General features: G+C 42.6%; 1 protein-coding gene and 1 long non-coding RNA gene across 5 annotated transcripts in view; one reads left to right on the top strand and one right to left on the bottom strand.

Annotated features, from left to right (window-relative positions):
* Positions 1–26,240, top strand: part of LOC143443055 (uncharacterized) — a 136,968-nt gene that overhangs the window by 91,992 nt on the left and 18,736 nt on the right. The gene's annotated exons all lie outside the window — the stretch shown is intronic.
* Pkd1l1 (polycystin 1 like 1, transient receptor potential channel interacting) overlaps positions 16,364–26,240 on the bottom strand; it is a 126,512-nt gene continuing 116,635 nt past the window's right edge. For 2 of the 4 annotated variants that reach the window (XM_076938138.1, XM_076938141.1), the window contains one exon: positions 23,067–23,211. In XM_076938138.1, coding sequence (XP_076794253.1) covers positions 23,167–23,211 — 45 coding nt within the window. In that variant the 3' untranslated portion in view covers positions 23,067–23,166. The other 2 variants (XM_076938139.1, XM_076938140.1) reach the window with 2 other exon arrangements.

The raw sequence follows: 26,240 nt of genomic DNA, 5'->3' as shown, positions 1-26,240 counted from the left end.
ACATAGCTATAAGGTCATTATCACGACTAAGAAATTTAGTATTGATCCAAATGTTTTCTTTTCTCCACAAAAATGTCTTTTGTATATATTCTAATAAAACCCAAGATCTGGACTAAAACCCTACATTGCAGGCGAATGTCATAACTCTTTAGTTTCTTTTCATCTAGAATGACTTCCTCTACATTTTTATCCTTCATTATTTTAGTCTTGAAACATCAAATCTTAAGCCAGTGAGACCTATGCACGTATCAAGAAGCCAACTGTGTGCCAGGTGTGTTTTATCTCTCACACAACTTTAAAGGTATATCTTGAGATTCCCTGTGCAATTGTCTCCCTTGCTTCATATGTGAACCTCAAAGGAAGAGTTTTATCCTAGAGTAGATCCCAAACCCAGTCCTTCCCTCATCACTGACTAGGAGGTAGAGAGAAAGTCTGCTTATGTGGATAATGCCATTGGAATCTTCTGGATGGTTTACTGATGTCCAGTGTTCAGTAGGAATAGAAGAGGGTCCATACCAGTTCTGTCCAAACTGCTGACAATCAGCAAAAGGAGATTCAGATGAGGATCTACACGGTCCTGCCTCATACTTCCCAGAGGTAGCTTGTCCTCTTAGGACTGTGGTATTTCAGTAAGCAAGTTAAGTGAGCAAACTATCTCATCTCAGAAAGCTGTTGAGCTCCTAATGTTCTGAGAGCCCAAATATTCAGTTTCTTTGTCAGGCTTAGGTCTGTAAAGCCATGTGACTAACAAGGGGCGTGGCCCAGTGTGTGCTATTCATGGCCTTACAAACATCTACATAACGAAGTTGAAGGCAGGGAAACTGACATCAGCAAGAACACTCCATCACTGAGATGGAGAACTATGAGACACCAGAGTAGAAGGCAGCTGGGCAAGAGGGGGCATCACAGTTACATCAGAATGGCGTTCAATGAAAATTCACAGTTTCTCAGATACTTCCAAAAATTAGGGCAAACATACTTGCCTTCCACCGTAGATCAAGAACTGCTGAAGAGCCCAGGAAGTGCGGAGTGCCAAGCCTCATCCATGTAGGCATGGAGACAGGTGATGAAACCAGGCCTTGTCTAGAGAGGGAAGACTGAACTGTGGCAATTTGAAATAATGTGTTTCATTGGAATAAATTCGTATGGGATACACTGTTCTCTAGATGGATTTTGCTTTGCTTTGAAGAGAGCCCTTGAAGTGTTTGGTTGAGCTGTTGTTTGTTTTCAAGATGTGGGTGCGATAACGTATATCCTTCCAGTCTTGCCTCCTTGGTCCATGTAGGTTCCCAGCTGATACATTTTCAGGACTGTGGGTCCCATCTTATCACTATTGGGGAGGACTTCGCAGTCATCATCGCCTTCCTTAAGGTGAGCCCACTGAACCTGCCTTCCAGCTGGTCTTTTCCATCACTGCTTAATCATGCTCATTAAAATAAAGCAATGATCCAATTATTATTTTTTTTTTCCTAAGAGCTTCATTAGAAAGAGAAAAAAATTAAATTTACTGAGGAAAGGAGGAAATGATTGAATAAAAAAACAAGACAAGTAATTGAATTGCAGGTCTGCGGCTGATTTGATTCTGACACATGGCGCTAGTAATGAGATGACAGAGCCCTCTGCCTCTACACAGTGCCTGCTAATCCATGCAGATCCTGATTGTCTGGTTCCCGTCATGGTGTGCAGTCTGATTTTCCCAGGTGCCCAAGGACCAATGGGTATCACCAGAAATAAGCAATACACCACCACATGGGATATGTTAGCACTGGTTTTTACTCCTCAGAACAAGCTCTTGTCCATTTTGTGTGTTACACAAAGTCTCTAAGAGTCCAGGAAAGACACACATTAAGGATGTGACTATGTGGAGGCTCAGACCCCTATGCTCTTGCTTCTAAATATGCGTTACCTCTACCTGCTCATGACATTGTCCTCTAGGAAGATGCTCACAGTCGGCTGAAATGGACCTTGTCAGGTGTGGCTCTAGCTCAGTGGTTCCCAACCTCAGGGTTGGGACACCTTTGGCAAACCTCTATCTCTAAAAATTAGATTATGATTCATAACAGTAGCAAAATTACAGTTATGAAGTAGCAACAAAATATAATTTTATGATTTGGGGTCACCACAACATGAGGTACTGTATTAAAGGCTCACAGTGTTAGGAGCAGTGAGAACCACTATGGCAGCTAATCGTATTGCAGCTTGAATGTGTATCCTCACTGGCACTTCAGTAAATTCCAGTTGATACAGGGATGTATCATTAGTAAATTTTGATACATAACCCTAACATCTAATTGACATATGTAGCTAATTTACTTACGAATGGATTTGGTACACAATCCTAACATCTAATAATTGATGATATATATATATATATATATATATATATATATATATATATATATATCATATTATATATATATATAATATGATCATCATATATATGATGTTATATATAGTTAATTTACTTAAGAACTAATTTTCAGTTTTTAAAAATCCATTCATAAGCCAAAAAAGATGATGGCTATTGTTTTAAAATGGCACTCCACTGAGGGGAAATTTAGATGATTTCTTGCCTGGGATACAGAGCTCTCAAGAAGGCTAACTGTAGGCTTTTAACTCAGTGGGTAAGAGCACTTGCTATTCTTGCAGAGAACCTGAATTTGAGATTCTCAGCACCCAAATAGGGGCTCACCAGCTCCTCAGGCACCAGGCACACATGTGGGACACAGACATACGTGCAGGCAGAGCACTCATATATACAAAATAATAAGTGTAAAATAATTATTTAAAAATTTTAAAGAATTACCCTCACAACACTAAAAGGCAATTTGGAAAAAATGTGATGGTTGAACTGTGTGTTATAAGGTCCTGTGAGTATGACTTCCTTTAGGAAGAAGGTCTTTGCTGATGTGATCAAGTAAAGAGGAAGACAGGCTGGAGGAGACGGACTCTATTCCAGGGTGCCAGGTATCCTTGTAAAATGGGGAGACTTAGTGCACAGACATACAGAGGGGAAAGAGCCAGGGAAGAGGCTACAGTTCAGTACCTTCAAAGGAAGTAACCCTGAAGTCACCTTGAACTTCCATCATCGAGGTTCAGAGCATTCAGAACCATGACTAAATTGTTTGCTGTTCAGGTCTTGTGGGCTGTGGCACTTTGTTGGCATCCTACCCATCCATCCTGGCAAACAGTGTAAAACATATGCTAAGATGCTTATCATGGGGGCACTGGCCATCTTGCCTGTGACCGCTTAGGAAAGGGTACATGCTGGCAGTTGCCGACAAAAGCACATTTAGTTGGGTTTTCCTTCAATGTGCAATAAGACAATTCAAAAGTTCCCGAGGCCCTGGCTCATTTCCCAGTGTTCTCTAGTCTGAGTGTTGGTGTCAGGAGACAGCTTGGCTGCCCTGCCCCTCTCTTATCCCCTACCAGCGAAGCCATCTCTAACCATCCTGGCAGGAATGAAGGTATTCTACAGAGACACTGTGGGTCTCCCTTTGGCCATCAGTCTAGTAAAACCGTGGTCTCCCCCAAACTAGAATTTCCCCAGGCTCTCTTGCTGAGAGAAGGAAAATGCTAATGCCAGAGGAGGAGAGACTTGAAAGATATCTCCCATAGTTCTAGCAACTTGTCAGTAACCATGCAGAAGAGGCTGGGGCCTGAGACAATACTGCTCAATGCTGGGCAGGACCACCCCTGGCCAGGACCACTTAGGTCTGCATGCTTCTTGCTCGGTATTTAAATTGAAACTTCATGTCAGGATTTGAAGATAAACTAGGGGTGGGAGGATGTAGCTGAATTGCTTTATGTTTTTCTCTTCCCATTGGGGCCACGTTCAATTCATCTCCTTTCTTTCTTTTCTTTCTTTCTTTCTTTCTTTCTTTCTTTCTTTCTTTTTTTTTTTTTTTTTTTTGGTTTTTTTTTGAGACAGGATTTCTCTGTGTAGCCCTAGCTGTCCTGTAGACCAGGCTGGTCTCAAACTCAGAAATCGGCCTGCCTCTGCCTCCCAAGTGCTGGTATTACAGGCGTAAGCCACCACTGCCGGGCTAATTCATCTCCTTTCTTAGCGTTGTACTAATTTTCTGTCTGTCTCTCTCCCTTTTTCTCTCCTTTCTCCTCCCTCTCTCCCTCTCCCCGTCCTTCTCTGTCCCCACTCTCTTTCTCTCTCTGTTTATGTACATGCTTGCCTATACAGGCCAGAGGTAGAAATTGAAGGTCATCTCCTATCACTTCCCACTGTATTTATTATTGACTGTGTGCATTTATGGGGTGTGTGTGTGTGTGTGTGTGTGTGTACATGAGCAAGCCATGGTACTCATGTACTTTGTGGAGTCAATTTAGGGGATTGAACTCAGGTTGTCAGGCTTGTGCTACAAGCCCCTTTACCTGATGAGCCATTTCAATATCCCCCCCCCCCCCCACCTCCAACACCTTCTGTTTTCGGAAGTGGTTTCCCACTGAACCTGGAGCTCACTGTTTCAGCTAATGGCTGGCCAGAGAGCACCTTCATCTCCCAGGGCTGTGTTCTGTGCTTACAGGTGCCTGGCTTTTAGATGGGATTCACACTCAGATCTTCACGCTTGTACAGTAAACACTTTATCCACTGAGACATCTTCCCACCCTCCCATTACTTATTTCTTTAACTGATCCATTGAAGACGAGTGCCCAAGCCTAGAGTGTTAGGGCTGCCAGGAACCAGGTTCTGCCCCTAACAATTCTGGTAATAGCGGGCTCCTGGAGGTGTCTGGGCCGCCCTCAGCTTTGGGAAGTGACTCTTCATTTTGTTTCACATTGTCCTTGGGCACAGTGGGGGCTGAGGTATGGATGGAGGCTTGGGGAGATGAATGAGGTCAAAATTAACATATAAAATAGTCCAGACTGGGATTTCTTCTCTACTGAAAGCGGACACAGAACAGAACGTATAGAAAAAGTGTGAGATCTACTAATGTCCCAGGCACTGTGCCTGTGAGCCTCTGTCTGACCTTTCTCCAGCCCTGGTCCTCCTCTTCTTTCAGAAGTACCTTTAGTGAACTATTTCTTCCTCTGTTCCTATTTTCACTCCTTGTACAAATCTTTGTTCAAGGACATGTGAACCCTTGGAAATTTCAGCGGTACCCATGTGACCAGCAATCCCTGCCTGCAGCAGCCACGGCAGAGGTTGTACAATTGTCATTGTCCTGGAAAACACTACCTCTCACAGCCAGCCAGCCCCTGCAGCTGGATGGAGCTGTGTGCCCAGCTCCCTTATACTCCCTCTGATGACAGTGTCCAAGCTTCAAGCCACAGGTTGACCAGATGTGTCCAGTCTCCCTGCTGACCACAGAAGTTAGCAGTCTCTGTCCTGCCCACAGTAAGCCCACATTTCACTCATGTGAAATGAACCATCCTAGGTCCATTTCACAGCTGACCAGCCATCCACCCCCAGCCTTCCCCAAGGTGGAGAGGCATCCCTTGGTAATGATGGCATGAGAAACCCTGCCACTTGGAGTCCACAGCCCTGGAGACAGCTTCTGTGTTTCCTGATCTGTAACTGCTGGGATTGCTCCGTGACAAAGAGTCAGGACACACACAGAGGACCCCACCAGAAACCAGCTGCTGGGTTGACTCTTTTGCTTTGGAAAATTAGAGTGAAAAGAATTCTGATTTTAAACAGCTTCTCATTGTGTGGCCCTGTTGGAGCAGCCCTGTTGACCTCTGACCCTTAGCCCACTCACCAAAATAAGGTGAGTATTTCTGAGTGCCCCCCAACCCTTCTGCTTAGGGAGGACCAGAGACTAAATCTGAACCTATTTACATTCCTTTCCCTGAAGGTGATGAATGGCTTCCCCTCTTGGAGCCAGGCCCCTCCTGGTCTCTTTTGTTTGCTACTCTCATTTCAAGAGGTTGGGAATGCACTGAGCATCTTTTAACTGTTTACCAGCAGAAGGACAAAGATCAGATTACCAGCTCTGGGGCGATTCATCTTTTCTTCAAATCAAAGCCATGTGGACACAGAGCTATGTACATATCAGTCCACTTTGTGCACTCTGGCTGGGTCAGGAGAGGCCAGCAAGGACCAAGCCCGGGAGGAAGAAAGAAGTAGTAATTAGGCCAGAATCGGAGCCACGGGGACACTTCTCTGTCTTTACATTAGAACAACAACTACTACTTCTTCTTCTCCTCCTCCTCCTCCTCCTTCTTCTTTCTCTTCTTCTTCTAATAATAATAATAATTATTAATAATAATATAAAGTGTCTCCCATTTCCTTGCTATTAGTGTATAATTACCAATACTTTTCCCAGGCTTCTGGTTTGAGGGACATTTTAATTTGAAAGATATTTCCATATAAAAATATATTTCTGACTTTGCAAATATTTATGCCCTTGTGTGTGCATGTGTGTGCGTGGAGGCCAGAGGCTGACGATGCTGCTTTCCGCCTTATTTTTCTGATTGGCCAGACTAGCTATCTAGCAAGTTCTTTGGAACCTTCTGTTCCCCCATCTCCCATGCTGGCACCATAAATGTGTACTGCTGTACCAGGCTTTTCATGCAGTTCTAGTGGTCCAAACTCAAGTTTTTGAGCTTGTGAGACCAAAAATGTTAGTATTTCTTCTAAGCTCTGCCCAACATGTTACCTAGCAACAGTCAGGTAAGAGTCTGGCTTGCTATAAAAAGACTGTTTGCTCTCTCTCTCTCTCTCTCTCTCTCTCTCTCTCTCTCCTTCCTTCTCTCCCTCCTTCCCTCCCCCTCTTGCTGTTCTCTCTCTCAGTCCCCTTCATCTCTCTCTCTGTCCTCTCCCTCTCTCCACATGTTCTTGGTTGGCCTCTTCCCTTCTCTCTCTTCTCTCTTTCTCTACTTCTCTCTCCCCTTTCTTTCTCTACCTCCACTCCCTTACCACCCCTACTTCTCATACCCCAAATAAACTTCATTTTATACTAAATCCGTCATATGGCTGGTACCTTGTGGGGGGATGCCTCCGTTATGAGCCCGCTGAGGCACCCCTTCCTGCCACATCATGCTACCACGTTACAAAACATATCAGCAACTTTACTGAGTATCTCCTCAGCCTCAGAAATATTATATTCTACCTATGAGAGCCCAGGCTCATGCTTAAGAAAAAGTACATGGTCATTTTATGAGTCTAAGACAAACAGATGGTCACAAGTTGGGAGAACCAGTCCACTGGCATTCTGAAATACACAGAGTGGTATGAAAAATAACATTAGAGCATTCATGCCTGACCCACAAGAGTGTAACATCTTTGTGTATGTGTGTGTATGAGTGTGTGTGTTTCTAGTAGTTACTAAATAATAAAGTACAGAGGCCATGGAAGCTTACTGGGTCCTTGTCTTTAAATGGAAGCTCCTGATTCCCAGAGGGCACTATATTGTTTCAGATGAATGTGTCCAATCTACTGTGACCGGTCAGTGACTCTGTTACTTTATACTGAAGACTATGATTATGCATTTTAATAATATTAGCAGACCTAGCTACACTCATTCAATTAGCGGACAGTCTTTTTATTTCCCGTGTGAAACAGAAGCCGGCCCTGAGGATGGAGGATGGAGATAGTTGCCCCAAAGCTACAGTGGGTGTGAGATTTCACCCCCTCCCAGCTCACAAGTCAGGCTGCTCCAGCTTCAAGTGTAGTGGCAGAAGATGCAAGGTTCCTGTTGTAGAAACAGGAGACATTGGTACCTATTTCAATGAGAGAAACAGCTCTCATCACAAAGAAAACGAAGAGATAATTTATTCTGGAGCCAAATGTGAATAACAGGGAACATAGATTCAGAGATCTGCAAGAACCATATCCCAGTGACGTATCAATTGCATACATTTTTTTGTTTTTTTTTAAACTATTTATTTATTTATTTATTTATTTATTTATTTATTTATTTATTTATGTTTTTCAAGACAGGGTTTCTCTGTGTAGCCCTGGCTGTCCTGGAACTCACTCTGTAGACCAGGCTGGCTTCGAACTCAGAATTCCGCCTGCCTCTGCCTCCCAAGTACTGGGAATAAAGATGTGCGTGACCACTGAACTTTTTTATATAGCAACAGAACAAGCAGAAGGATGAATCAACCCATTTTTCAAACCCACAGGTGGGTAACATCAGGTTGGCGGGCTGCAGCAAAGCAGGAGAAACTCTGCTGTAAGCCTTAGGTGCTATCTAACAGCAGTCTTAGTGCTTTGGTTGGTGGAAACAAGAGGTCTATTCACATATTCCAAAAGATTTACCCAATGGGAGCAAATGGTGACATATCACATGAAAGGAGGCCAAGGGGACTAAAGATGCCCCCAAATAATTTGGCTCTGGACTTTCAACATTCCAATTTTTCTATTTCAATGCAGTTGTAGTCACCCAGTCTCTGTAGACGCAGCTTCCTTCCAGAATCTCTTCACAGTTACAAGGAAAGCTGTAGCAGTATTGACATAAATAAGCTGGATCCCTGAGGCTCAGTGTCCACACCATGGCCTGGAGTCCTCAAAGGACCCATCAGGAACAGCAGGTCAAGTGACAGACAAGGTCCTGAGTATGGGGATCCTGAGATAACAGGACACCCTATCCCCTGTTTTTTCCCAGAGTCAGACACAGCCTCACTCTGATTGGCCTTCCCAGAAAGAACACAAGGCCTGGCAGTCTCCATCTACCAGGAAGTCTGTGGGAGAGCCAGATCTCCTGATGTACATTTGTCCCCTCTCCCCATGTATATGAGACGAGGATCTGTGATATACCTAGTTGTTTTCCTCAGCAATCCTGGGATTACATTGGGGAATTTTCTTGCTCCTCCATTTCCTGGCTACCTCTCATGTTGGCTACCCTTTGATTTGGGCTAAGCTGCTGGGTGTTGAGTGACAAGGCAGCCATTTACGAAGCGTTTCCTTGATTGCGCACAGCTGCTGCGGGCTTGTCACGGACAGGACTGGGTGTTCTGCCTCTTTCCGCCCTTTGCCTTTTCACATCATTTATTTGGCTACAGACCTGCTTGCTTCTGATTGGCTGCGAGTGGTTCTATGTAGGTCCGGTACACTAACTCTTTCACAGTTGCCTGGGGTAATTTGGCCCGTTATCTCCTTGGTCCTTGTCTTCTCAGTTTGTTCATGAGTACAAGTTTCAGAGGAAAATTTTAGTGTTTAATTTTAAATTTAACTTTTTAATTAAAATTTATCATTTCTACCTTCTCTTCTCCATAAAATTTTTATTTATTTGTTTTTATTGAAATATAATTACATAATTCTCCCTCCCTCTTTTCCCTTTATCACCTCTTTTATCCCCTTCCTCCACTCCCTTTCAAATTCATGGCCTCTTATTCTTTAATTATTATTGCTACATATATATGCAAATAAACATATGAACCCGATGAGTAGGTTTAGTGTTGCTTGAGGCCCCGTAGTCTGAGGTGTGATTCTGATTTATTTTGACATGGGCACAGACTCAGCACCTTAGTAGGTGTCTCTCCTTTCCTCTTGGTCATGTGAAGGATCCCTTTGGTCCTGCACAGAGCAGGACCAAACTTCTCCAGTTGCTTAGCTTACAGATGCTCAGAGTTTCTGATCATGACATCTGGATCCGACATCCTGGAGTGCACCCTGGCTGTTCTGTCTACACTGTTGTAACACAGGCTTTCCCAAGAGGTGTCCATCTCTTCCTGGAGAATGTCAGGCTTTCTCACCACGCTTCCTCCATCTCTTCTTCTACTACAGTTTCCTGGTTACATCACAGCAGGGTCATGTCTTTACACATTCAGTTGGTGTGTCTTTTGGGGCATCTAGTTTCAGTGACATTTGTAGTTGATGTCTACAAGACCGGCCACAGCAAGGCTGTTGGCTGCTTTGCCACTTGTCTCTTCCTGCTGCTGAGACTTCTGCTCGCTGTGTTTCAGAAGTATATGCCATCCCTTCCATTCTGATTCCCATCCTGAGGCACTACTGGTGGCCCCTGTTCCTCCTTGTTGCCACTTCTGGTACCTGGGAAGACTGTGTAACTCTCTGCATCTTTACCAGAGACAGGCCTCTCTACTCCCCTTCTCTAAAATGTAACTCCTACTCCCTTGATTTTTCCTCCTGACAGTTGGCTCCCAACAGCTATCCATGACAGCAGTATATCTTATTTGTCATCTCATGTGCCACTCAGTAGTTGATAAGTCACCACCAACCACCATTGTGTTGGTTTCCTGCACTGTTCTGCTCTCAGAGAGGAGAGCAAGGCTTGACGCTGAATAGACTCAGAAACGTGTGTGTCTAGAGGAGAGCATGACTGAAGGCATGGTGTCTCCAGCTGAGGAAAAGTTACATCTTTGGCAACAGTCTACTGAGTTGAGCTTTAAGCTCTTCCACTTGTCTGCTTTGCAAACATGTTTCTTAGCTATTCTAGGCTCTTTGCTACTTGACTTGAACTTCCAGGAATGTACCAAGTTTCACAGACTCCCTGGCATTTCAGTGAGAAACACATTGACTTAGGTAGGTTTTCTTTCATGTTTTCCCATAGTAGTCAATACATTCAAAAGTAAAAAAGCATGCACAGCCCCTCCTAGATGTACCAGGGTAGCTCCGTTGTTGTTGGTATCCCATAATGATTTTTACCTTTGCAGTTTCCAGTTGCTGGTGGGGGATGTCAGTCATTTGGGGTATGTTGATCTTCTAAGGTATTTTGTCAGTCGATTGTTGTGATCTGGGAAGGAGAATGAGCTATCAGGTCTCCCATGCTTGAGTGCTATTTGAGTTCCTGGTCTCCTGTGCACATCCCTATAGCCCATGGCTTTCATCATCTCTCAGTCCTGGATTTTCTACCTGCAGGACAGAGGCAGGAAGCACACACATCCATTTTCATGGGGATGCTTCGGAGCCTGTGTGGTTAGTTACAATGTTTACCATTGGCTTAGCATCGGCATCTCATTTCCCTCATTACCAGCATGCATGATTCTATTATGAACCAGTGCTGAATTTTATGGATTGACTCTTCTTCTCATTGTGCCATGTGATAGATTACATTAATCTACTTTTCTCCATGGAGCCGTGGATCCATTTCCAGGATAAACCTACTTCTCATGTCATCATTAGAGCCAGCTGAATTGTGTTAGTGTTTTACTTCAGATTTTTAAAATGAGGAACATTAATTAGTGCGATGGTCTTTGCCATTATTTGCAGTGCTGGAGACAAAACCCCAGGGCTTCTTTCGGCTGGACAGATGCTCTATCATCCCCCACCCCCGACCCCAGACAATCCCCAGTGCGATTGCTCTTGCCTTTTCATTTCCTGTAATGTACTCAGCCACTTGCTTTGCAAAAGTCAAGCTTGTTCTGGCTTCATGGAACAGGCTTCTTGCATCTCCCTCCAGTGTTAAAGTTGCAGAAGAACGTGTGTATTATCAAGGCAGCTGCTTTCTGAACGTCTGTCTGATAGAGACTACTGCTGCAACTCCCTTAATTTGAGTTCCACTGGGTTTCTGATAATACTTTTTTTCATGTTTATGATTTAGATTTCCTATTTTCCCTGCAAAATTGATTGCATGTTTCTATAAAATGGGCCATTTTCATATTTCCTTTCATTTTATGGAAACTCATTTTTTCTTAAATGTTATACTCAAGATGGTAGTATTCTTTTATTATGTTTTTTGTTTGTTTTTTTGCTGGTGGGGTGAATTTGTCTTTTGTTTGTTTGTTTTGCTTCTTATTGACCTGAGATATCTCTATTTCTCTATTAGCTCTACTGGAGACTTCCACGCCTTGGCATTCTTTTCAAAATCCCACCCTTTGGTGTCATCTCTCTACCCGTCCCCTATTTTCCACTTAATTTAGCTTCAATGCCTATCTCTGTAATGTTTATATCCCCATATTCTTCATTGCAATTCTATTTATCTCCCAATAGCTTCTAGGGTTCATTATTAAAAATGTGCAGTTTCGAACTTTTCTGATTTGAAATAAACATCTTTCAAAACACAAAATTTATTATAAATACTACTTGAGATTTGTGATATAAATTTGCATTATGATTTCCCTGCAAATCAGAAGGTTTTTTCATTATATTTAAAATTTGTTGTCTGTAAAAACTTCCCATTGTACTTTTTGTCAAGTTGAAGATGGATTCCTGGTAACGGGTCATCTGTTCCCGCCAGCACACACACTAAACTAGGCCTTTCAGAACTAGAGAGTAGCCAAGAATATGGGCTTGTGCTCCAAATTTAATAATCTCCTTAGCAAATTCTGATCTGGGAATGTAGTCTTTAAAAATGAGTTCAAACACAGTAGCCTCGCTGACTTCAAAGCTGAGTTTGAGTAACCATTTTATATTGAATTAGTCAAGCCAAGAAAAGAAAAAAAGAGACAGCTATTAGCTTAAAAACATTCTATTGTTCACTTTACAAAATAGGACTTTATTTCAGAAATCTTATATAAGTAGATTCTGCTCTGGTCTTGCTCAGCGCATTATTAGATCTATATGATAACTTGCAGAAACAGACTCAACAGGGAGAACAAAGCCTATAAAATAAGATTTCAGGCTTTCCATGTTAGGTAGAGGCATAAAACAACAGGAATACAGCTAAGCTTAAGGGGTTTTCGGTTTTCTCCCACTCACTAAAATGTTGTGTTTAATGACAATACATAGAAAATGACCACACATAACTGTCATTATGTAAAGTATGATCCCCATTGCCTTACAAAGCTTCTGATGAAAAGATATTAAACTTTGTATTTTGAGATAATTGTGTGACTTCGGTCCTCATGTTTACTTACATGCAATATTGTTTCTTATATGTTAAATGACCTTGAATCCCTGGCATGAAACCAACTTGGTCATAGTGTTTGATCTTAATGCATCCTCGGGTACATTGGTCTATCCTTATGTAGCATCAATATCTGGTTATGGCATCGGGTATAATGAGCTTGTGGTGTTCCATTCTGTGTTGATGTTGGCTCTTCCTTAAAGGGCCTTTTCTTTGCTAGGGGTCGTTTTATTGCTCTTCAGCCTCATTGCTTGTTGTAAATCTGTTTGTTTCTATGGTCTTGGCTTAACTTTGGAAAGCCACAGTACACCTGAACTTATCCATTTTTGAAGAGATGTTTTTGAACTATTAACAATTCTCTGGTTGTCACTGGAACCTGTAGTAACCTCTCCTTGTATCTCTAATTTTCCTTGGCCCTCTCATTCTTTTGGTTAGCTTGATTAGGCATTCATGAATCTTGTTCAGCTTTTCACAAAACCGAGTTTGCAGCTAGCTGATCGTTTGTATTATTCTTGTATAATTTATTTGATCTATTTGGCCCTCCTAGTCATAATAATAAGTCATAATTGCCCCCCTTTTTTGTTTTGTTTTTTTGTTTGTTTGTTTTTCTAGACAGGGTTTCTCTGTGTAGTTCTGGCTGTCCTGGAACTCACTCTGTAGACCAGGCTAGCCTCGAACTCAGAAATCCGCCTGCCTCTGCCTCCCAAGTGCTGGGATTAAAGGCGTGCGCCACCACTGCCTGGCTCCATTTTTTTTAAGTTAATAATTGAAATTAGTGTATGAATTAGATAATATTAAGACTTTTTTTTTAAATTTAGTGATTCTCTCTGGCCCTTCTCCCTCATCCATCCTCTGCCATAACTGATCTCTTCTAGTCTTCCTCTTTTTTTTTTTTTTTTTCCCCAAGACAGGGTTTCCCCTTTGTCCTGGAACTCATTCTGTAGACCAGGCTGGCCTTGAACTCACAGAGATCTGCCTGCCTCTGCCTCCCAAATGCTGGTATTAAAGGCATGCGTCACCACCACCTGGCTCTTTTTGCCACTTTTAAGTTCCACCATCTGTTGATCTCTTTTCTCAGTCTCCTCTCTGGCGTTTTAGGTTTTCCTCACAATTATATCTGTTGGTATGTGCACACACATACACAATAGGCTAGGATTTTCGCATGGGGGAGAATCTGTGCATTTTGTATTTTGAGTTTGGCCATCTTGTTTAATATTGTACTTTCCAGATCCATCCATTTGAAGATTTCCTAAGTGTTGCTCACTCTGCTGAAGAAATGCTACTTTCTCATGCTCTACAGCACCAAAAGGGAGATGGTGGCTCTACAAGTCAATCCACTTTAGGCTTAGGGCTGTCAAAATCCAGTGATATCTCAGGTAATGAGATTGGTATTTGGCCATTGAGACTGGGGTCCTGTGCTTCACTATCTGAACACAGCTTCCCACAAGCTCTACCTCTGAACATTCCTTGTCCTTGTGTTCTCATCTGTGTCACAACCCTGGGCTGTGGCAGGCTCAACTCAGGGGTAGCTCTCTTGTCCAAACTAGGGTCTCTCTCGGGCTTAAGCCTGGCGGGTGCCCTCTGAGTCATAGAAAGACAGAGCCATGCTTTGTGGGTGATTCATTTGCCTGAGGAAGCACTGTCTCATTGAAACCTGCAGCTGCATCTGGGGCTTGTGAAGGCTCTGGCTTATTCTTATCTTTTGGGTGAGGCTGGTGCTTCCCCACCTCTGCCTGGTAGCCACACTGTTGGAGCTATGTTTGGTTTGTTCAACTAGTGCTTTTCACTAGTTGGTGTCTGTTGTCACCTTTGTGGATTCCAAAGATACTAATCTTTTTTCTTTTTGGTCAGTTCTTTCTTAGTATTGACTCTTTTCCCTGTAACCAGGTCACAGGGAAGTAGCTTATGCTTCCCTGGCCTACATGAAAGTCCTCTGATTTTTGTTTTCCAAATACGTTTGCTTTTAATTTTTATTTCCCTTCTTATATTTACCTGATTTTGTTAATGTTTCTTTTCATTCTTGGGCAATGTTTTTCCTACCTTCTCCTCATCCTCTCTTTCCCCTCTTCCTTTAAAATCTCCTGGTCTTTCCTCTTCCTCTCCATAATGTTCTTCCTTTTCTTCTTTTTTTAAATTTTTGTTTATGTGAAAATTATTGGATATTTTATTTACATTTCAGATGCCATCCCCTTTACCCATTTCCCCTCCTAGAAAACCCCTATCCCATCCCCACTTCTCCTTTTTGCTTATGTTCTTCCTTTTCTATTTAGACTTTCTTTTACATAACTTTAATTTTTTTCATTTCCCTGTCCCTTCATTTCACTCATATAATATCTCTACCTTCATAGTTTTTAATTTATCATGCTCTACATTATCTTTTCCAGTTTGTGTTCTTGGCCAATAGTGGTATGTTAGTGGGATTTGATGTCTTCTCACTCTGCCCTCCCCCCTTAAGCTTTCATCCTTACTCCTATTTGAGTAGAAGGGTATTTGTGCATCTTGTTTGGTTTGATGTTTTGCTTATGATTTCCTTTCTTCTCCTTGAATGATGATACTGGGAATTGGGCCTTTAATACTGGGAAGCTCCATAGGATCCCAGGTAGAACTGGCAGAGAGAGTCAAACCAATAGCTGAGCAAATTACAACACAGAAACACATACAAATGCATACAAAGCAAGGCAGTACAAGTCCTTCAACACACTGCAGTTCTTCAGCTACTGAGTTCAAAATTTGTGCAGTGGATAGAATGTTAAATGAACAATTAAAATATTAAAATATGATTGACATTGATGATATATGAACAGGCAGATGAATGGAGTAAGGAAATCAACTTGAGACAGAAAAGAAAGTCAGAAATGCAGGGTAGAAAGTTAGAAGCATGTGTAAGATAGTCAGTAAGAAAATGGAAATTTTCAAAGAACTCAAATAGAAACACATTTCCATTAATTAAAAACAAACAAACAAAACCAAAATGACTTCTGCAACAGACTGGATCCAGCAAAAGGAAGTGACAAAGGAAACCAGAAGGGAATGTGACATTTGAAAATCAGTGAATAAAAAATTTGAACTATAATATCTATCAATTGTGGGGTACAATTAAGACACATGTAGGAATTCACAGAATTGAGGGAATGGAGACAAAGATGAAAAGCAAAGAAAACCTGCTTTGTGAACCTATAGTAGAAATCTCTGAAACCAAGGGAAAGAGTCAGACATCTAAGTAGAAGAGGCATTAAGAACTTCAAATGGACCTGCCAAAGAAGAATCTCTGTACTACATTCTAAAGATGCCAAAACTACAAAGAGAGAGTGAAATAATATTAAAATCTGTAAAGAGAAATGCTAATGAACAAAGACACCAGAATGCTCTCAGATCTCTCATTAGCAACCCTAACCGCCAGGAAGTATTTCAAGTGCTGACTGTAAATAGATTGCTAGGCTCAGCAAAGCCATCTCTTAAAACTGATGGAGAAACCAGGGTAGTTCAAGAGAAGCCAGAGTAAATCAGTTCATCACTGTCAAACCAGCTCTACAGACAGTGCTTAAAGGAGCAGCATACATAGTAGACAACATACACAATCGACTGCACACGCAGTAGACACCATACACGATAGACGTCCTACAGAGCGGACAGCATACATGGTGGACAACATGTATACATGGTGGGTGACATACACAGTGGAGGAAGGAAGACAACCTCACCATGAGAGTACAAAACGGGATAAACTTCATGAAGGGTGCAGATGAATACAGGAGAATTAAGAAAGAATCCATTGCACCCAACACAGTACACCAGCCAATGTCTGATATGGGGGAGAAAGAAAAAAAAAATATCCAACCATGAAGATGATAACCAACAAGACACAAGAATTTATGAACTCTTTTCAATGATATTCCTAAATGTAAATGGCCTTACTCTCTGGTTATATTTATACATAATCATATCCAATATTTAATCAGAAATGCAAACCTTTAAATTGTAGATCTATATAAATTCTAGAACCTCATATTTCATGTCTTAAAGAACTATGTCCAATTTAAAAAAGTTGTATACCATGGGAAATTGTAAAAATGTATTTAATGTCTTTTTTTTTTTAATTTGAAAAATTAAAGGAACTGATTCGTGGTAAGAACATGCAAGACTTTGGAGCTACAGGTTAGAAAAGACATGGGCTGCTGTAAGCAGAGACTAACTAGCCATTCTGCTGAGAGTGATGAATAAAACTTTGATGGCATTGTGGGAGTGAAGGCTCATGGGGCTTCAGAGGGGATGGGAGGACTCTGTTGACAAGTAAAAGAGGGGCCACCGTGTCACACTCTGGCAACATATCTAGCTCCCTACTTCTTGTGTTCTGACGTTTGAAGACGAATTCAAAAGTAACAGATGGAGGAAATTCAAAACAGCATGGTGTTTGGGCTGTGGAATGGTTACTGCTCAATGTGTTTAATCTGAGTTCTAGTGAGAATTCAAAGCAAAAAGCAGAACAGAAAGATGTGAATGATGTGCAGTTTGCCCAGGGGAAAAAAGTATGAAATAGCTAAGACTGATGATCGGGTGAGGGCTGACAAAGATACTGTAATTATTAGAGAATATTCCCATAGAAGAGAAACTGTTCACTTTGCACCAGGACAATAGCGAGGGAGCCTTGATGGCAGATCTCATACCTGGAGGACTGCAGGTGTAAAACTGAAATCCTAATCTAAATACTAAATATTTAAAGAGAGGTCCTAAGAAAATAGAGCCTCCAAGCACCACTTGAGGAAGTACTTTTCCTGACCAAACATGTGGTTCAATGGTCCAAAGGGCCCAGGCCAGGTCTTAAGCTGGAAGCACAACTTGCATTGTCTGCTTCTGTCTGCCTCATGCTGGCTTTGGAGGTGTGTAGAACATAGGAGCAACAGGGGCACAGAGAGTTGTGATGAGGCTTCAGAAAAAGCTGGCAAGGCTGGGTGATATATAGCAAGATCAGATTCCCCACAGAGAGGTCAGGAGAGGTCACTGTGTGTAGCTGTAAAGGTGAAACCCGAGTTGCAATGTATATCCCAAGATGTAGGAGATGTCAGAAACATGGAACACTGTCAAGATACATGTGAATCCAGTCTAAGAGAGAGCCCATGTATGTTGTAGGAAGAGGAACATAGGTGCAGGCCCATTGGAGTCCAGATGATGTCATCATGAATATTAGGTGTAGAGTGTGAGGCTATATGGCTTGGTGTTTGTCCTGTTGAGTTTTGGTCTCACTCAGACCCTGTCTTGCATTGTTGTGCCCTCATCCTTCCCTCTAGGATGGGAATGTTCACTTTGTGCCCTTGAGGAACTTTGTAATTTGTTTTCTACTTTGAGCAGCTATTACTCAAAATTTATCTGTGCTCGATGTGTGTCAGTCTGCAACAGAGACAGGCAACCACATGGCTGGTTTGTAGACCTATAGTCTTTGAGGAGTGGCCCCTGTGTTGTAAAAGATGGCCATTGAGCCCTTGGATCTCACAGGACTTGACCCTTTTTGTGATTGCCAAGACTATTGTCTTCTTGAAGCAGACCAACTCTGAATGCAAGGGAAGACTTAAAAATTTTACCCAAGAACAGTCATGACCTAATTTGAACAACAACAGCAGCAGCAACAAAAGATGTTGAATGAACAAGTTCTTCTTAAGTGATGAATCAGGACTTCTTATCCTGTGGAGAGAATCTCAAGTCTTTGAAAACATATTCTTTCCTAGCCTTAGGTCAATGGACAAGCCAAGAGAACCCAAAATAGACCGTGGTCTTCACCCAGCACAAATGTTTCCATTTATTTTCAGGCTTCATCAGCAAATGTGCATCCAGAAGGAATGGGAATGGGGCCTTGTTGTCAGCAGACATTTTGCCAGGGTTTTTGTAGTAAGGCAGCTGGGGTACTCATTCTGTCCAGGCACATGCATCAGGTCAAATCATAATGGCAGTATGTGCTGGTAATACAATTCTCTGCAGCAACTGGCTGGCTGAGTTTCCTATGCCAGTGTATCTATGGGATACAGTCAGTGTAAACACCACAGAGTATTTCATGGCAAAAAAACCCTGCAGAAATGCACTGTGATTTTAGGGAGCAAGTTGTTGGTTTAGTCAATCATACTGTCATTGAGAGTGGCTTATACATTCAAGCAGCTTGTGTCTCTGTGCCTGGGCCAGCTTGTCCTCAGCACATATGCTGCCTGTGTGAGGAGACACTGCTTACCGATACAGACACGTTACTGTGATCTCAAAGAATTCAAAGGGTTCTGAGGCTTCCAAGATGACGCCAGTTTATAGGCTCTGCAAGGGCAAAGCCTTGCCTCCCCTCCTCTGCCTGAGAGTTTGGTAGCATGGAAAGTGGAAACACATGTCTCAGGGCCATGAGGAAGAAAGGCTGGAATCTCATGAGGTGGAAACGAGAGTGGTTCAGGATGGCCGGTGGCTGCAGAGGCTCAACAAGCTTCCTGTGTGGAGAGTTCACCTTGCAAACACAGCTGCAGAGAGGATGGCTGGGAGCTGGAGGCTGGATCTGATGGGTAGAACAGTCTTGTTTTTACTGTCATTCTCTTGGCTGCTGAGAAAATCATGAGTATTTTAAACCAATTTCCCATTTACTATAATCCCTTCCTACTAATACTTCTTGCTGGTGCCAGGCTGGAGTGCTTCCCAGCACCCACATGTAGGCTCAGAACCGTCTGTAATTCCAGTTCTAGGGGATCTGATGCTGTCTTCTGACCTCTGAGGGGACTGCACACATGTGGTGCACATGCCCACACACACAGGCACACACACACACACCCTGAGACCTGTATCTTTCCCTCTGCCAATGTCACACAGTCTTCATTACTGTGGTTAGATGTAACGTACATCTTTCTATGCCAGGCATCTGGTTTCCTCCCTCTTCACTCTGAGTCAGCATCCAAGGAACCAGATACCTGTAAGAGTCATGAATTGTGTCATCCAGAGGTTTTGCAACAAGAACATTTTGGTCTTGCAGGGGAAAGGGTGGTGTTGTGTGTTTCAAAATTCAGCAACCATTACTAACTTTCTGACATAGATTTCACGCTCTAGTCAGGCAGCAGGACCAGAATGATGGGGAAAATATCCATTAATCTGTGCAAGCATGCAGAAGAGACTACAGGGAATCGCCTCAACTCACACCTACTACAAGAGAAGTACTTTCTGAGGTCATTACTTGGTCAAGGCTAAGGGCTAGTGTATTCATAACTATAACCAGTTCTACTAAAGCAAAACCTTTAGTAATGAGAGGAGCCAAGCAGGTGATCAGCCAGGATCAGCTTCCTTCCTAGAGACCAGACAGAGGTTCGCACAACTTCATTCTACACTTTCCCAAATTCTGAAAAGTAGATAAAATAACCACCACATCAACACAGTGACTGGTGCTGGCTGTGACTGGGGCATCTCTGTGTATGCTATCTGTAACCTGGAATCTCTGTCTTCCCCTTAAGACAAACCCAGTGGAGGGCTGGCTGAGTGTACACAGCCCTGGGACTAGGAATTTTTCGAATCTGCTTGGATTTTCCCTGTCTTTGGTCCTATTTACATAATCACCAACTTGCCACTGGATAGTAAATCACTTTGGGTATGCCTGTCAGCATTGACATCAGTGCAGAAACTCCTGGGGCTCTATTTATCACTGGCTGCCAAACTGCTAGTGAAATGGAGTTAATATTTTCCCAACTGTGTTGTGCTGGTGACATGGCTGAGGTGTGTCTTGGGGATCTCATGTGATTTACAAGTATCCTGACCTCTCAGGCCATTACATTCCTGTGTTGTTACCTTTGAGGCACTATGCATACTCTTTGGCAGCCATGCACTAGTTAGGGTAAAGACCACTGTATGTGTGTATGTTTTAATGTTCATTCGTGTGTGTATATATGTGATTGTGTTTGGAAGTGTGTGTGTGTGTCTGTGTGTATACTCGCATGCATGTGTGCATGCTGAATGCATATGTGTGTTCATGTACCACCTCAAGTGGGGCGGTCAGAGGACAACTTGCAGCGGTTGGTTCTCTTCTTCCACCTGTAGGTGCTGAGGATTGAACTCAGGTTGCCTGGCTTGGTAGCAGGTAAAACTTTACCCACTGAGATTTCCTACTGCTACCAAGTGTCACTTTTACAAAAGGAAAAAAAAAAAAAAAACCCAAAACAACAACAACAAAAACAACAACAACAACAAAACCAAGTTAAGTATTTTGTTTTACTTTGGTTGAATTGTTGGAATTCCTAGGGACAATGGACTTCATATGAAACTGTGTGACCTGGTCTTTAGAGAGCTACAGTTGCACAAACGCTTGTGATGGGTTATTTCTTCCCCAAAGGAAAACCGGTGAAGTGCTAATCTTCAATGCCTGGCCTTTGTGGGAACTGAGATGCAGTCATCACAGTGTGCTCTAATCCAGCACAACCGCGTTCTTCTAGAAAGAGAAAACCCGGCCATGGAGAAACACAGATGGGGAGCATGCCAATTAGAATGCGGGCCGCCCCAAGCCTGGGAATGCTGAGAAGCTGGGAAAAAGGCCAGGCAAGCTCTTTCCTCCAGGGCCACGGACCCTAGGTCGCCAGACTGTGAGACATCATATTTCTGATTGTGATATTTGTTACTGTACTCCAGTGAACAAATACAGCCCTTTATCTTGTATTTAAGGGCAATCATTGTTGAAGTTTGCTTGAAGCTGATGAAACAGAAACTGCTTCAAAAAAGCAATCGGCTGATAGCACAGTCTAATCCTGAAAAATTCAAAGATCCCAGTCCCGTGACACCCCCCTCACCCCCCATTAGAGGGAATGCAACTTTCGTAAATAAATTCCATGCTCACAGTGACACAGAAGCCCTGGTTTATATCCAGTGTCACAAATGCTAGGCTTGCATACATCCAAAGAAAGGGGGTGTGTCTACCACTATTTCAACATTGCTGGCTCTTGTGTGCCAGAAGAGCATAAATCAAGAGCCACAGGACATTTCTCCCAGTTAAGCCATCTCAGCAGACGCAGTGTGGAAGCCGAGAAAGCTTATCTCAGAAGGCTCACTGCCTCGGCATCTATGGCTGGGTGTTACATTTCTGGCACTCCTGATACACCTAATAGTTGTAAATCACATCTAAGCAGTTCTATTAAGTTTAACAAGCTTTTCTTGTGATGTCCTTCCAAGAAAAAAACACCAAGATATTCTTTAAAATATAGTGAAGCTTAAAGGAAAAAAAAAAACCTCTTAGAACTGTTAGAACTATTGTTCACTGCAGCGACCCTGTCTTTGTGCAGTTTCTGGGCTTGTGCAACACAAGAGACTTTAAAAAAAGCTTTCCAGTGGGAAATAGTTTCAAACTCACAAAGAAAAAAATGCTGTAAGAACAACTCCAAAATTCTCACAAACCCTGCCGTCAAAGTTGCCCATCAACTGTTTTCCTGGTTTGGTTTAGTTTTGGGCCCCTTCCGGCCATAGGCACTATCGCTTTCTGCCTGACAGTCAGTTTTACTGGCTGTGTGCTCTGCAGAAACGCAGCAGTAGAGAGTACATGGATTATGGTGTAACTTCTGTCAGCAAGGGCAGACAGAACCAGACAGAACCAGACAGAACCAGGACAGGAATCCAGTCGGGAAGATCATTTTTACTCAGATTCAGGAACACAGTGGCCCCTGATTCTTGAGGATGGTGGAACACATTCTTCCCAGAGGCCTCTTGGTTTCATTCCTCAATCACACTGTCAGTAGCCTCTTTCTGTGTTGTGGGAAATCATACCCAGATGTGAGATCATTCCCAGATCTCAATGAGCACAAAAGGTGCCCAGATTTTTGCTCATCCTTCTGAGATTCTTATTTCCTGTGATTGGGAATTACATCTTCCCAGTAAACACAGTTCCTTTTCAGGGTTCAGTGTTGCTCACCGTTGCCCCCTCAGTCCCCAGAGTGGTGGCAGCCACAGGAATGAACCTGGACACTCAATGTTAGTATTCTAGATTAAACCCATACATAGAGAAAAGATGTCCATATCAACCCCATTTGCTGTGCTCAGCTGTCTTGTGGGGAGTGATACTGTGGTTTCAGTGTCCCAGGGAGGACACATGTGCACTGGTAGAGTTTCTGGGCTTGTGCAACACAAGAGACTTTCAACAAGTTCTATGTGCCCAATGTCCATATTCTGTAGTCACAAATGAATCACCATCAACAGGTCTGAGTGGGACCACAGTAGGACCCTGAGACTTCTATGTCTATGTCGGAAGAAGTAGGGCCATTCCGGCCCTGTGTTTTCCTCATGTGAAGGCTGAGGTGGATTCATTTGACCCACAGACTGCTTCACCCTCCAGTATTTCATCTCAGTGTGTTAAATTATCTTGCATCCACCTGTCAGAAAACAGTGCATGATGGAAGGGTAAGGTTACGGAAGCCAGTGGTAATCACAAAGTCTCTGCAGAGGCTCACTGACTGGCCTGTGGAAAGCCAAGTGTTTGAAATCATCCCCAGGGTACCTCATAAACTGGCAGAGTTAAGGGAAGCGGCTGCAAGAAATGAATAGTGACTCAGAATTCAAGTTTATAGCACGACCTGCCTGAAAACAGAAGCTTGGTCTCAGCATAGGAGGCCTTTCTATAATCTCAGGTGGCCTGTGTTTCATCCCCTCGATACAGACCATTAACGCAGATTTTCAACCTATTAAAAAGTTCTGTACTTTCACCCTGGCAGAAGGAGACTAAGTAATTACACTTAAAAAAATTTCTGTTATTAGGGATGAAAGCCAGGGTCTTACGGGTGCTAGACAGGTGTTCTACGAAGGAGCTGCGCCCTGCTTGAATAGATCAGCTGTGTTCTGAGATGAAGTTGCCCTTTTCTGGCTGACTGATCTTGCCTTAACTGAATTCACAAAGACAAGTCAAGAGAGAATTTTAGGCAACAGAGACTCCCCACTAACATCTTCTGTAGACCCCCCCCCTTGCCCTGTAGCCTCAGGCCTGGCCAGCTTCTGAAGAGAAAAGGCAAGTTGAGTGGTGAGAGGCCTGGGCCACAACAAGTACAGCAGGGACTTTTATTTGACTATAGGTAAATGTAGCAAAGAGGCAAGGGCTTGAGCCAAGAATCACAGAATGAGCAATGAGCCAGGGACAAGAAGAGGCGGTGGGCCTGGCAGCCACAGCGTTCTCTTGCTATGAGTCACTTAAGCACAAAGAACAATGCAATTTGCAGGTGGTTAGCTATAGCTCCAGGCAGTCTATCCTGCCAGTTTAGAGAGATACCAATCTTAATTATTATTGGTTAAGATGAAAAACAAGTGCCCTGGAGTTAGGAAAATCAAATGGACCCTTTCCTTGGCTTTCATCACACAAAGAGGAGTCTGTTCTGCAAAACCCAGTTGAGCTTGGCCTCTTCAGGTACCGCTGACACCCAGTTCCTTCCCAGCAGGACAGCTAACTTGTGCTGTGGAACCTGGGAGTTACAGGCATTGGCAAACTCAGTTAACGGTGGCTTTTTGTGTAATACATTTTTGATAAATGGATGTCTCATAAAGTGACTGTTCAGAAAACAATTGCATTATCTAGTGGGAGGGAAGTAAAACTGATGTCCTTGGGGCACACATTACAAGTATGAGCCTTCGCAGTCACTGGCATAAACACTGCGGAGGGTTAGGAAATCAGCAAGGACTCTGGTGTGTAGTGAGTATGGAAGGGCTCACAAGAGCGCAGGTTTATGCACATGGAAACTGACGCAGACACACTTGCAATTCTGACCCTAAGAGTCATGACACAGACGTCCATAAGTGTGCTTACAGGGGTTCCTGAGAGGAGGTTTATGCCTTAGAAATGTTCCAGTGGGAGCCGGCGATACAGCTCTGGCTAGAGCTCTTGTCTTAACTGTATTCACAAAAGCAAGTCAAGCACAGTTGAGGCTCCTTAATCTTAATGAAAATCCTCTGATGTACCCCTTATGGTGTGTATACACAGAGATTTGATGTACCTCTAGGGGTCTGCATATACGGAGATCTGATGTAACCCTAGTGGGATGCATCTGTATACATGGAGATCTGATGTACCCTTAGTGGTCTGCATACACATATTTAGCTGTAGGATAAGCTGATGGCTTACACATTTGCCTCTACTGGATCACTTTATTTTGGCTGTTGACTTTGCTCAGTTGTGCTTCATGTTTACAACCCCACCCTCCTGCTTTGCTGTGTGCTTGTAAATTTTGCTGGTGAACTGGGTTGAATACAGACTCTGTTTCCTCTCATCGAGGTTTTCCTTTAAGTGCTGATTTAATAGTATGTATCCCGTTTGGTTCTAATCCTGTTATTCTCAAATCTTATGGCACAGACATTCTCATGGTTCTCTTTCTTCTAAAAGTCTGTTATGAACACGTTACACAGGCTATCAAGTGATACTTATTTTTTTTCCTACATGTGTGCATTCTTGCTTTCTAAGTTTCTCATGCAGTTGGCCATTGTATTTCCAATCCTATGAGCATTCAACTCAGTTTAATAATTAGAAATAATAAATAATAAAACAAACAGCTTTTTAAGTTTTAAATCATGTAGAAGCAGCCAGTAACACTATCTAGATGGCAATAGAACAGTGTTTATACTTGAAGTCTAGTTAGCTAACTCTGCTATATTTTGTCTAGTTTTAACAGATTTAAATCTATTATTTTTAACCCTGGGTCAGAGTTCCTGGTTAGATATACAGACAGTCCCTGACTTATGATGGTTTAAACTACAATTTCTCAGTGTTAAGGTTGTAGTTCAGACTTTGAAGATGAAGAGGTAGCGTGGCCCTTGCACAGGACTTAGGTTCATTTCTCAGTACCAGCATCTGATTGTTCACCAGTGCCTGTAACTAGGGTTCCAGGGGATCTGACTGTCAATGGCCTCTTCTGGCCTCCAAAGGCACCTGCATACACGTGGTATACATAAACTCATACAGGCATATACCCACATGCATTACCACCCCACACACACATGATAGATAAATAGTTGATAGATAAGTGGATTATAGACAGATATATGATAGACAGATAGATACTAGGTAGATAGATCTTTTAAGAAATGGTGGTGCATTCTGCAGAGGCTATACTTAAGAGTTGCATATCCTGATTAGGCCCAATGGGACCTGGTCCTATGCCATGCTGTGTTGCTAATTCTGCCAGTCAGCAGTCCTGCTGGACCAGATGCCTTTTTATGTACTATATTTCAAGTTATAGTGGACTTGTTAGGATGTGGCCCATTGTCAGCGGGGAAACATCTGTAGAGATCTAAATCTTTATCTCTTCTCTGACTTGTATACAGCTGTCTTGTTCAGATTTCTCTGTGTTCATTATGATTCCAAAAATAAGACTTAACTATTTTAAAGTTACTTTTGCTGCGTCATCTGTTTCTTTTCTTGCAAATCTATTGTTCTTTTTCATCTTTTCACTATGTGTAGAAATGCATTTTTCTATAACCGTGAATACGTAGAAAGTTGTTGCTCACTTTTGTCAACTTATTTATATATTTTTTAAATTTTATCTTTGTGCTCTTTCTTCTTAGCTTTGTATTCTACTT

The sequence above is a fragment of the Arvicanthis niloticus genome, chromosome 7, assembly GCF_011762505.2.
Source record: "Arvicanthis niloticus isolate mArvNil1 chromosome 7, mArvNil1.pat.X, whole genome shotgun sequence".
Classification (NCBI taxonomy): Eukaryota; Metazoa; Chordata; class Mammalia; order Rodentia; family Muridae; genus Arvicanthis; species Arvicanthis niloticus.
This window is presented reverse-complemented; position numbering and strand designations above follow the sequence as displayed.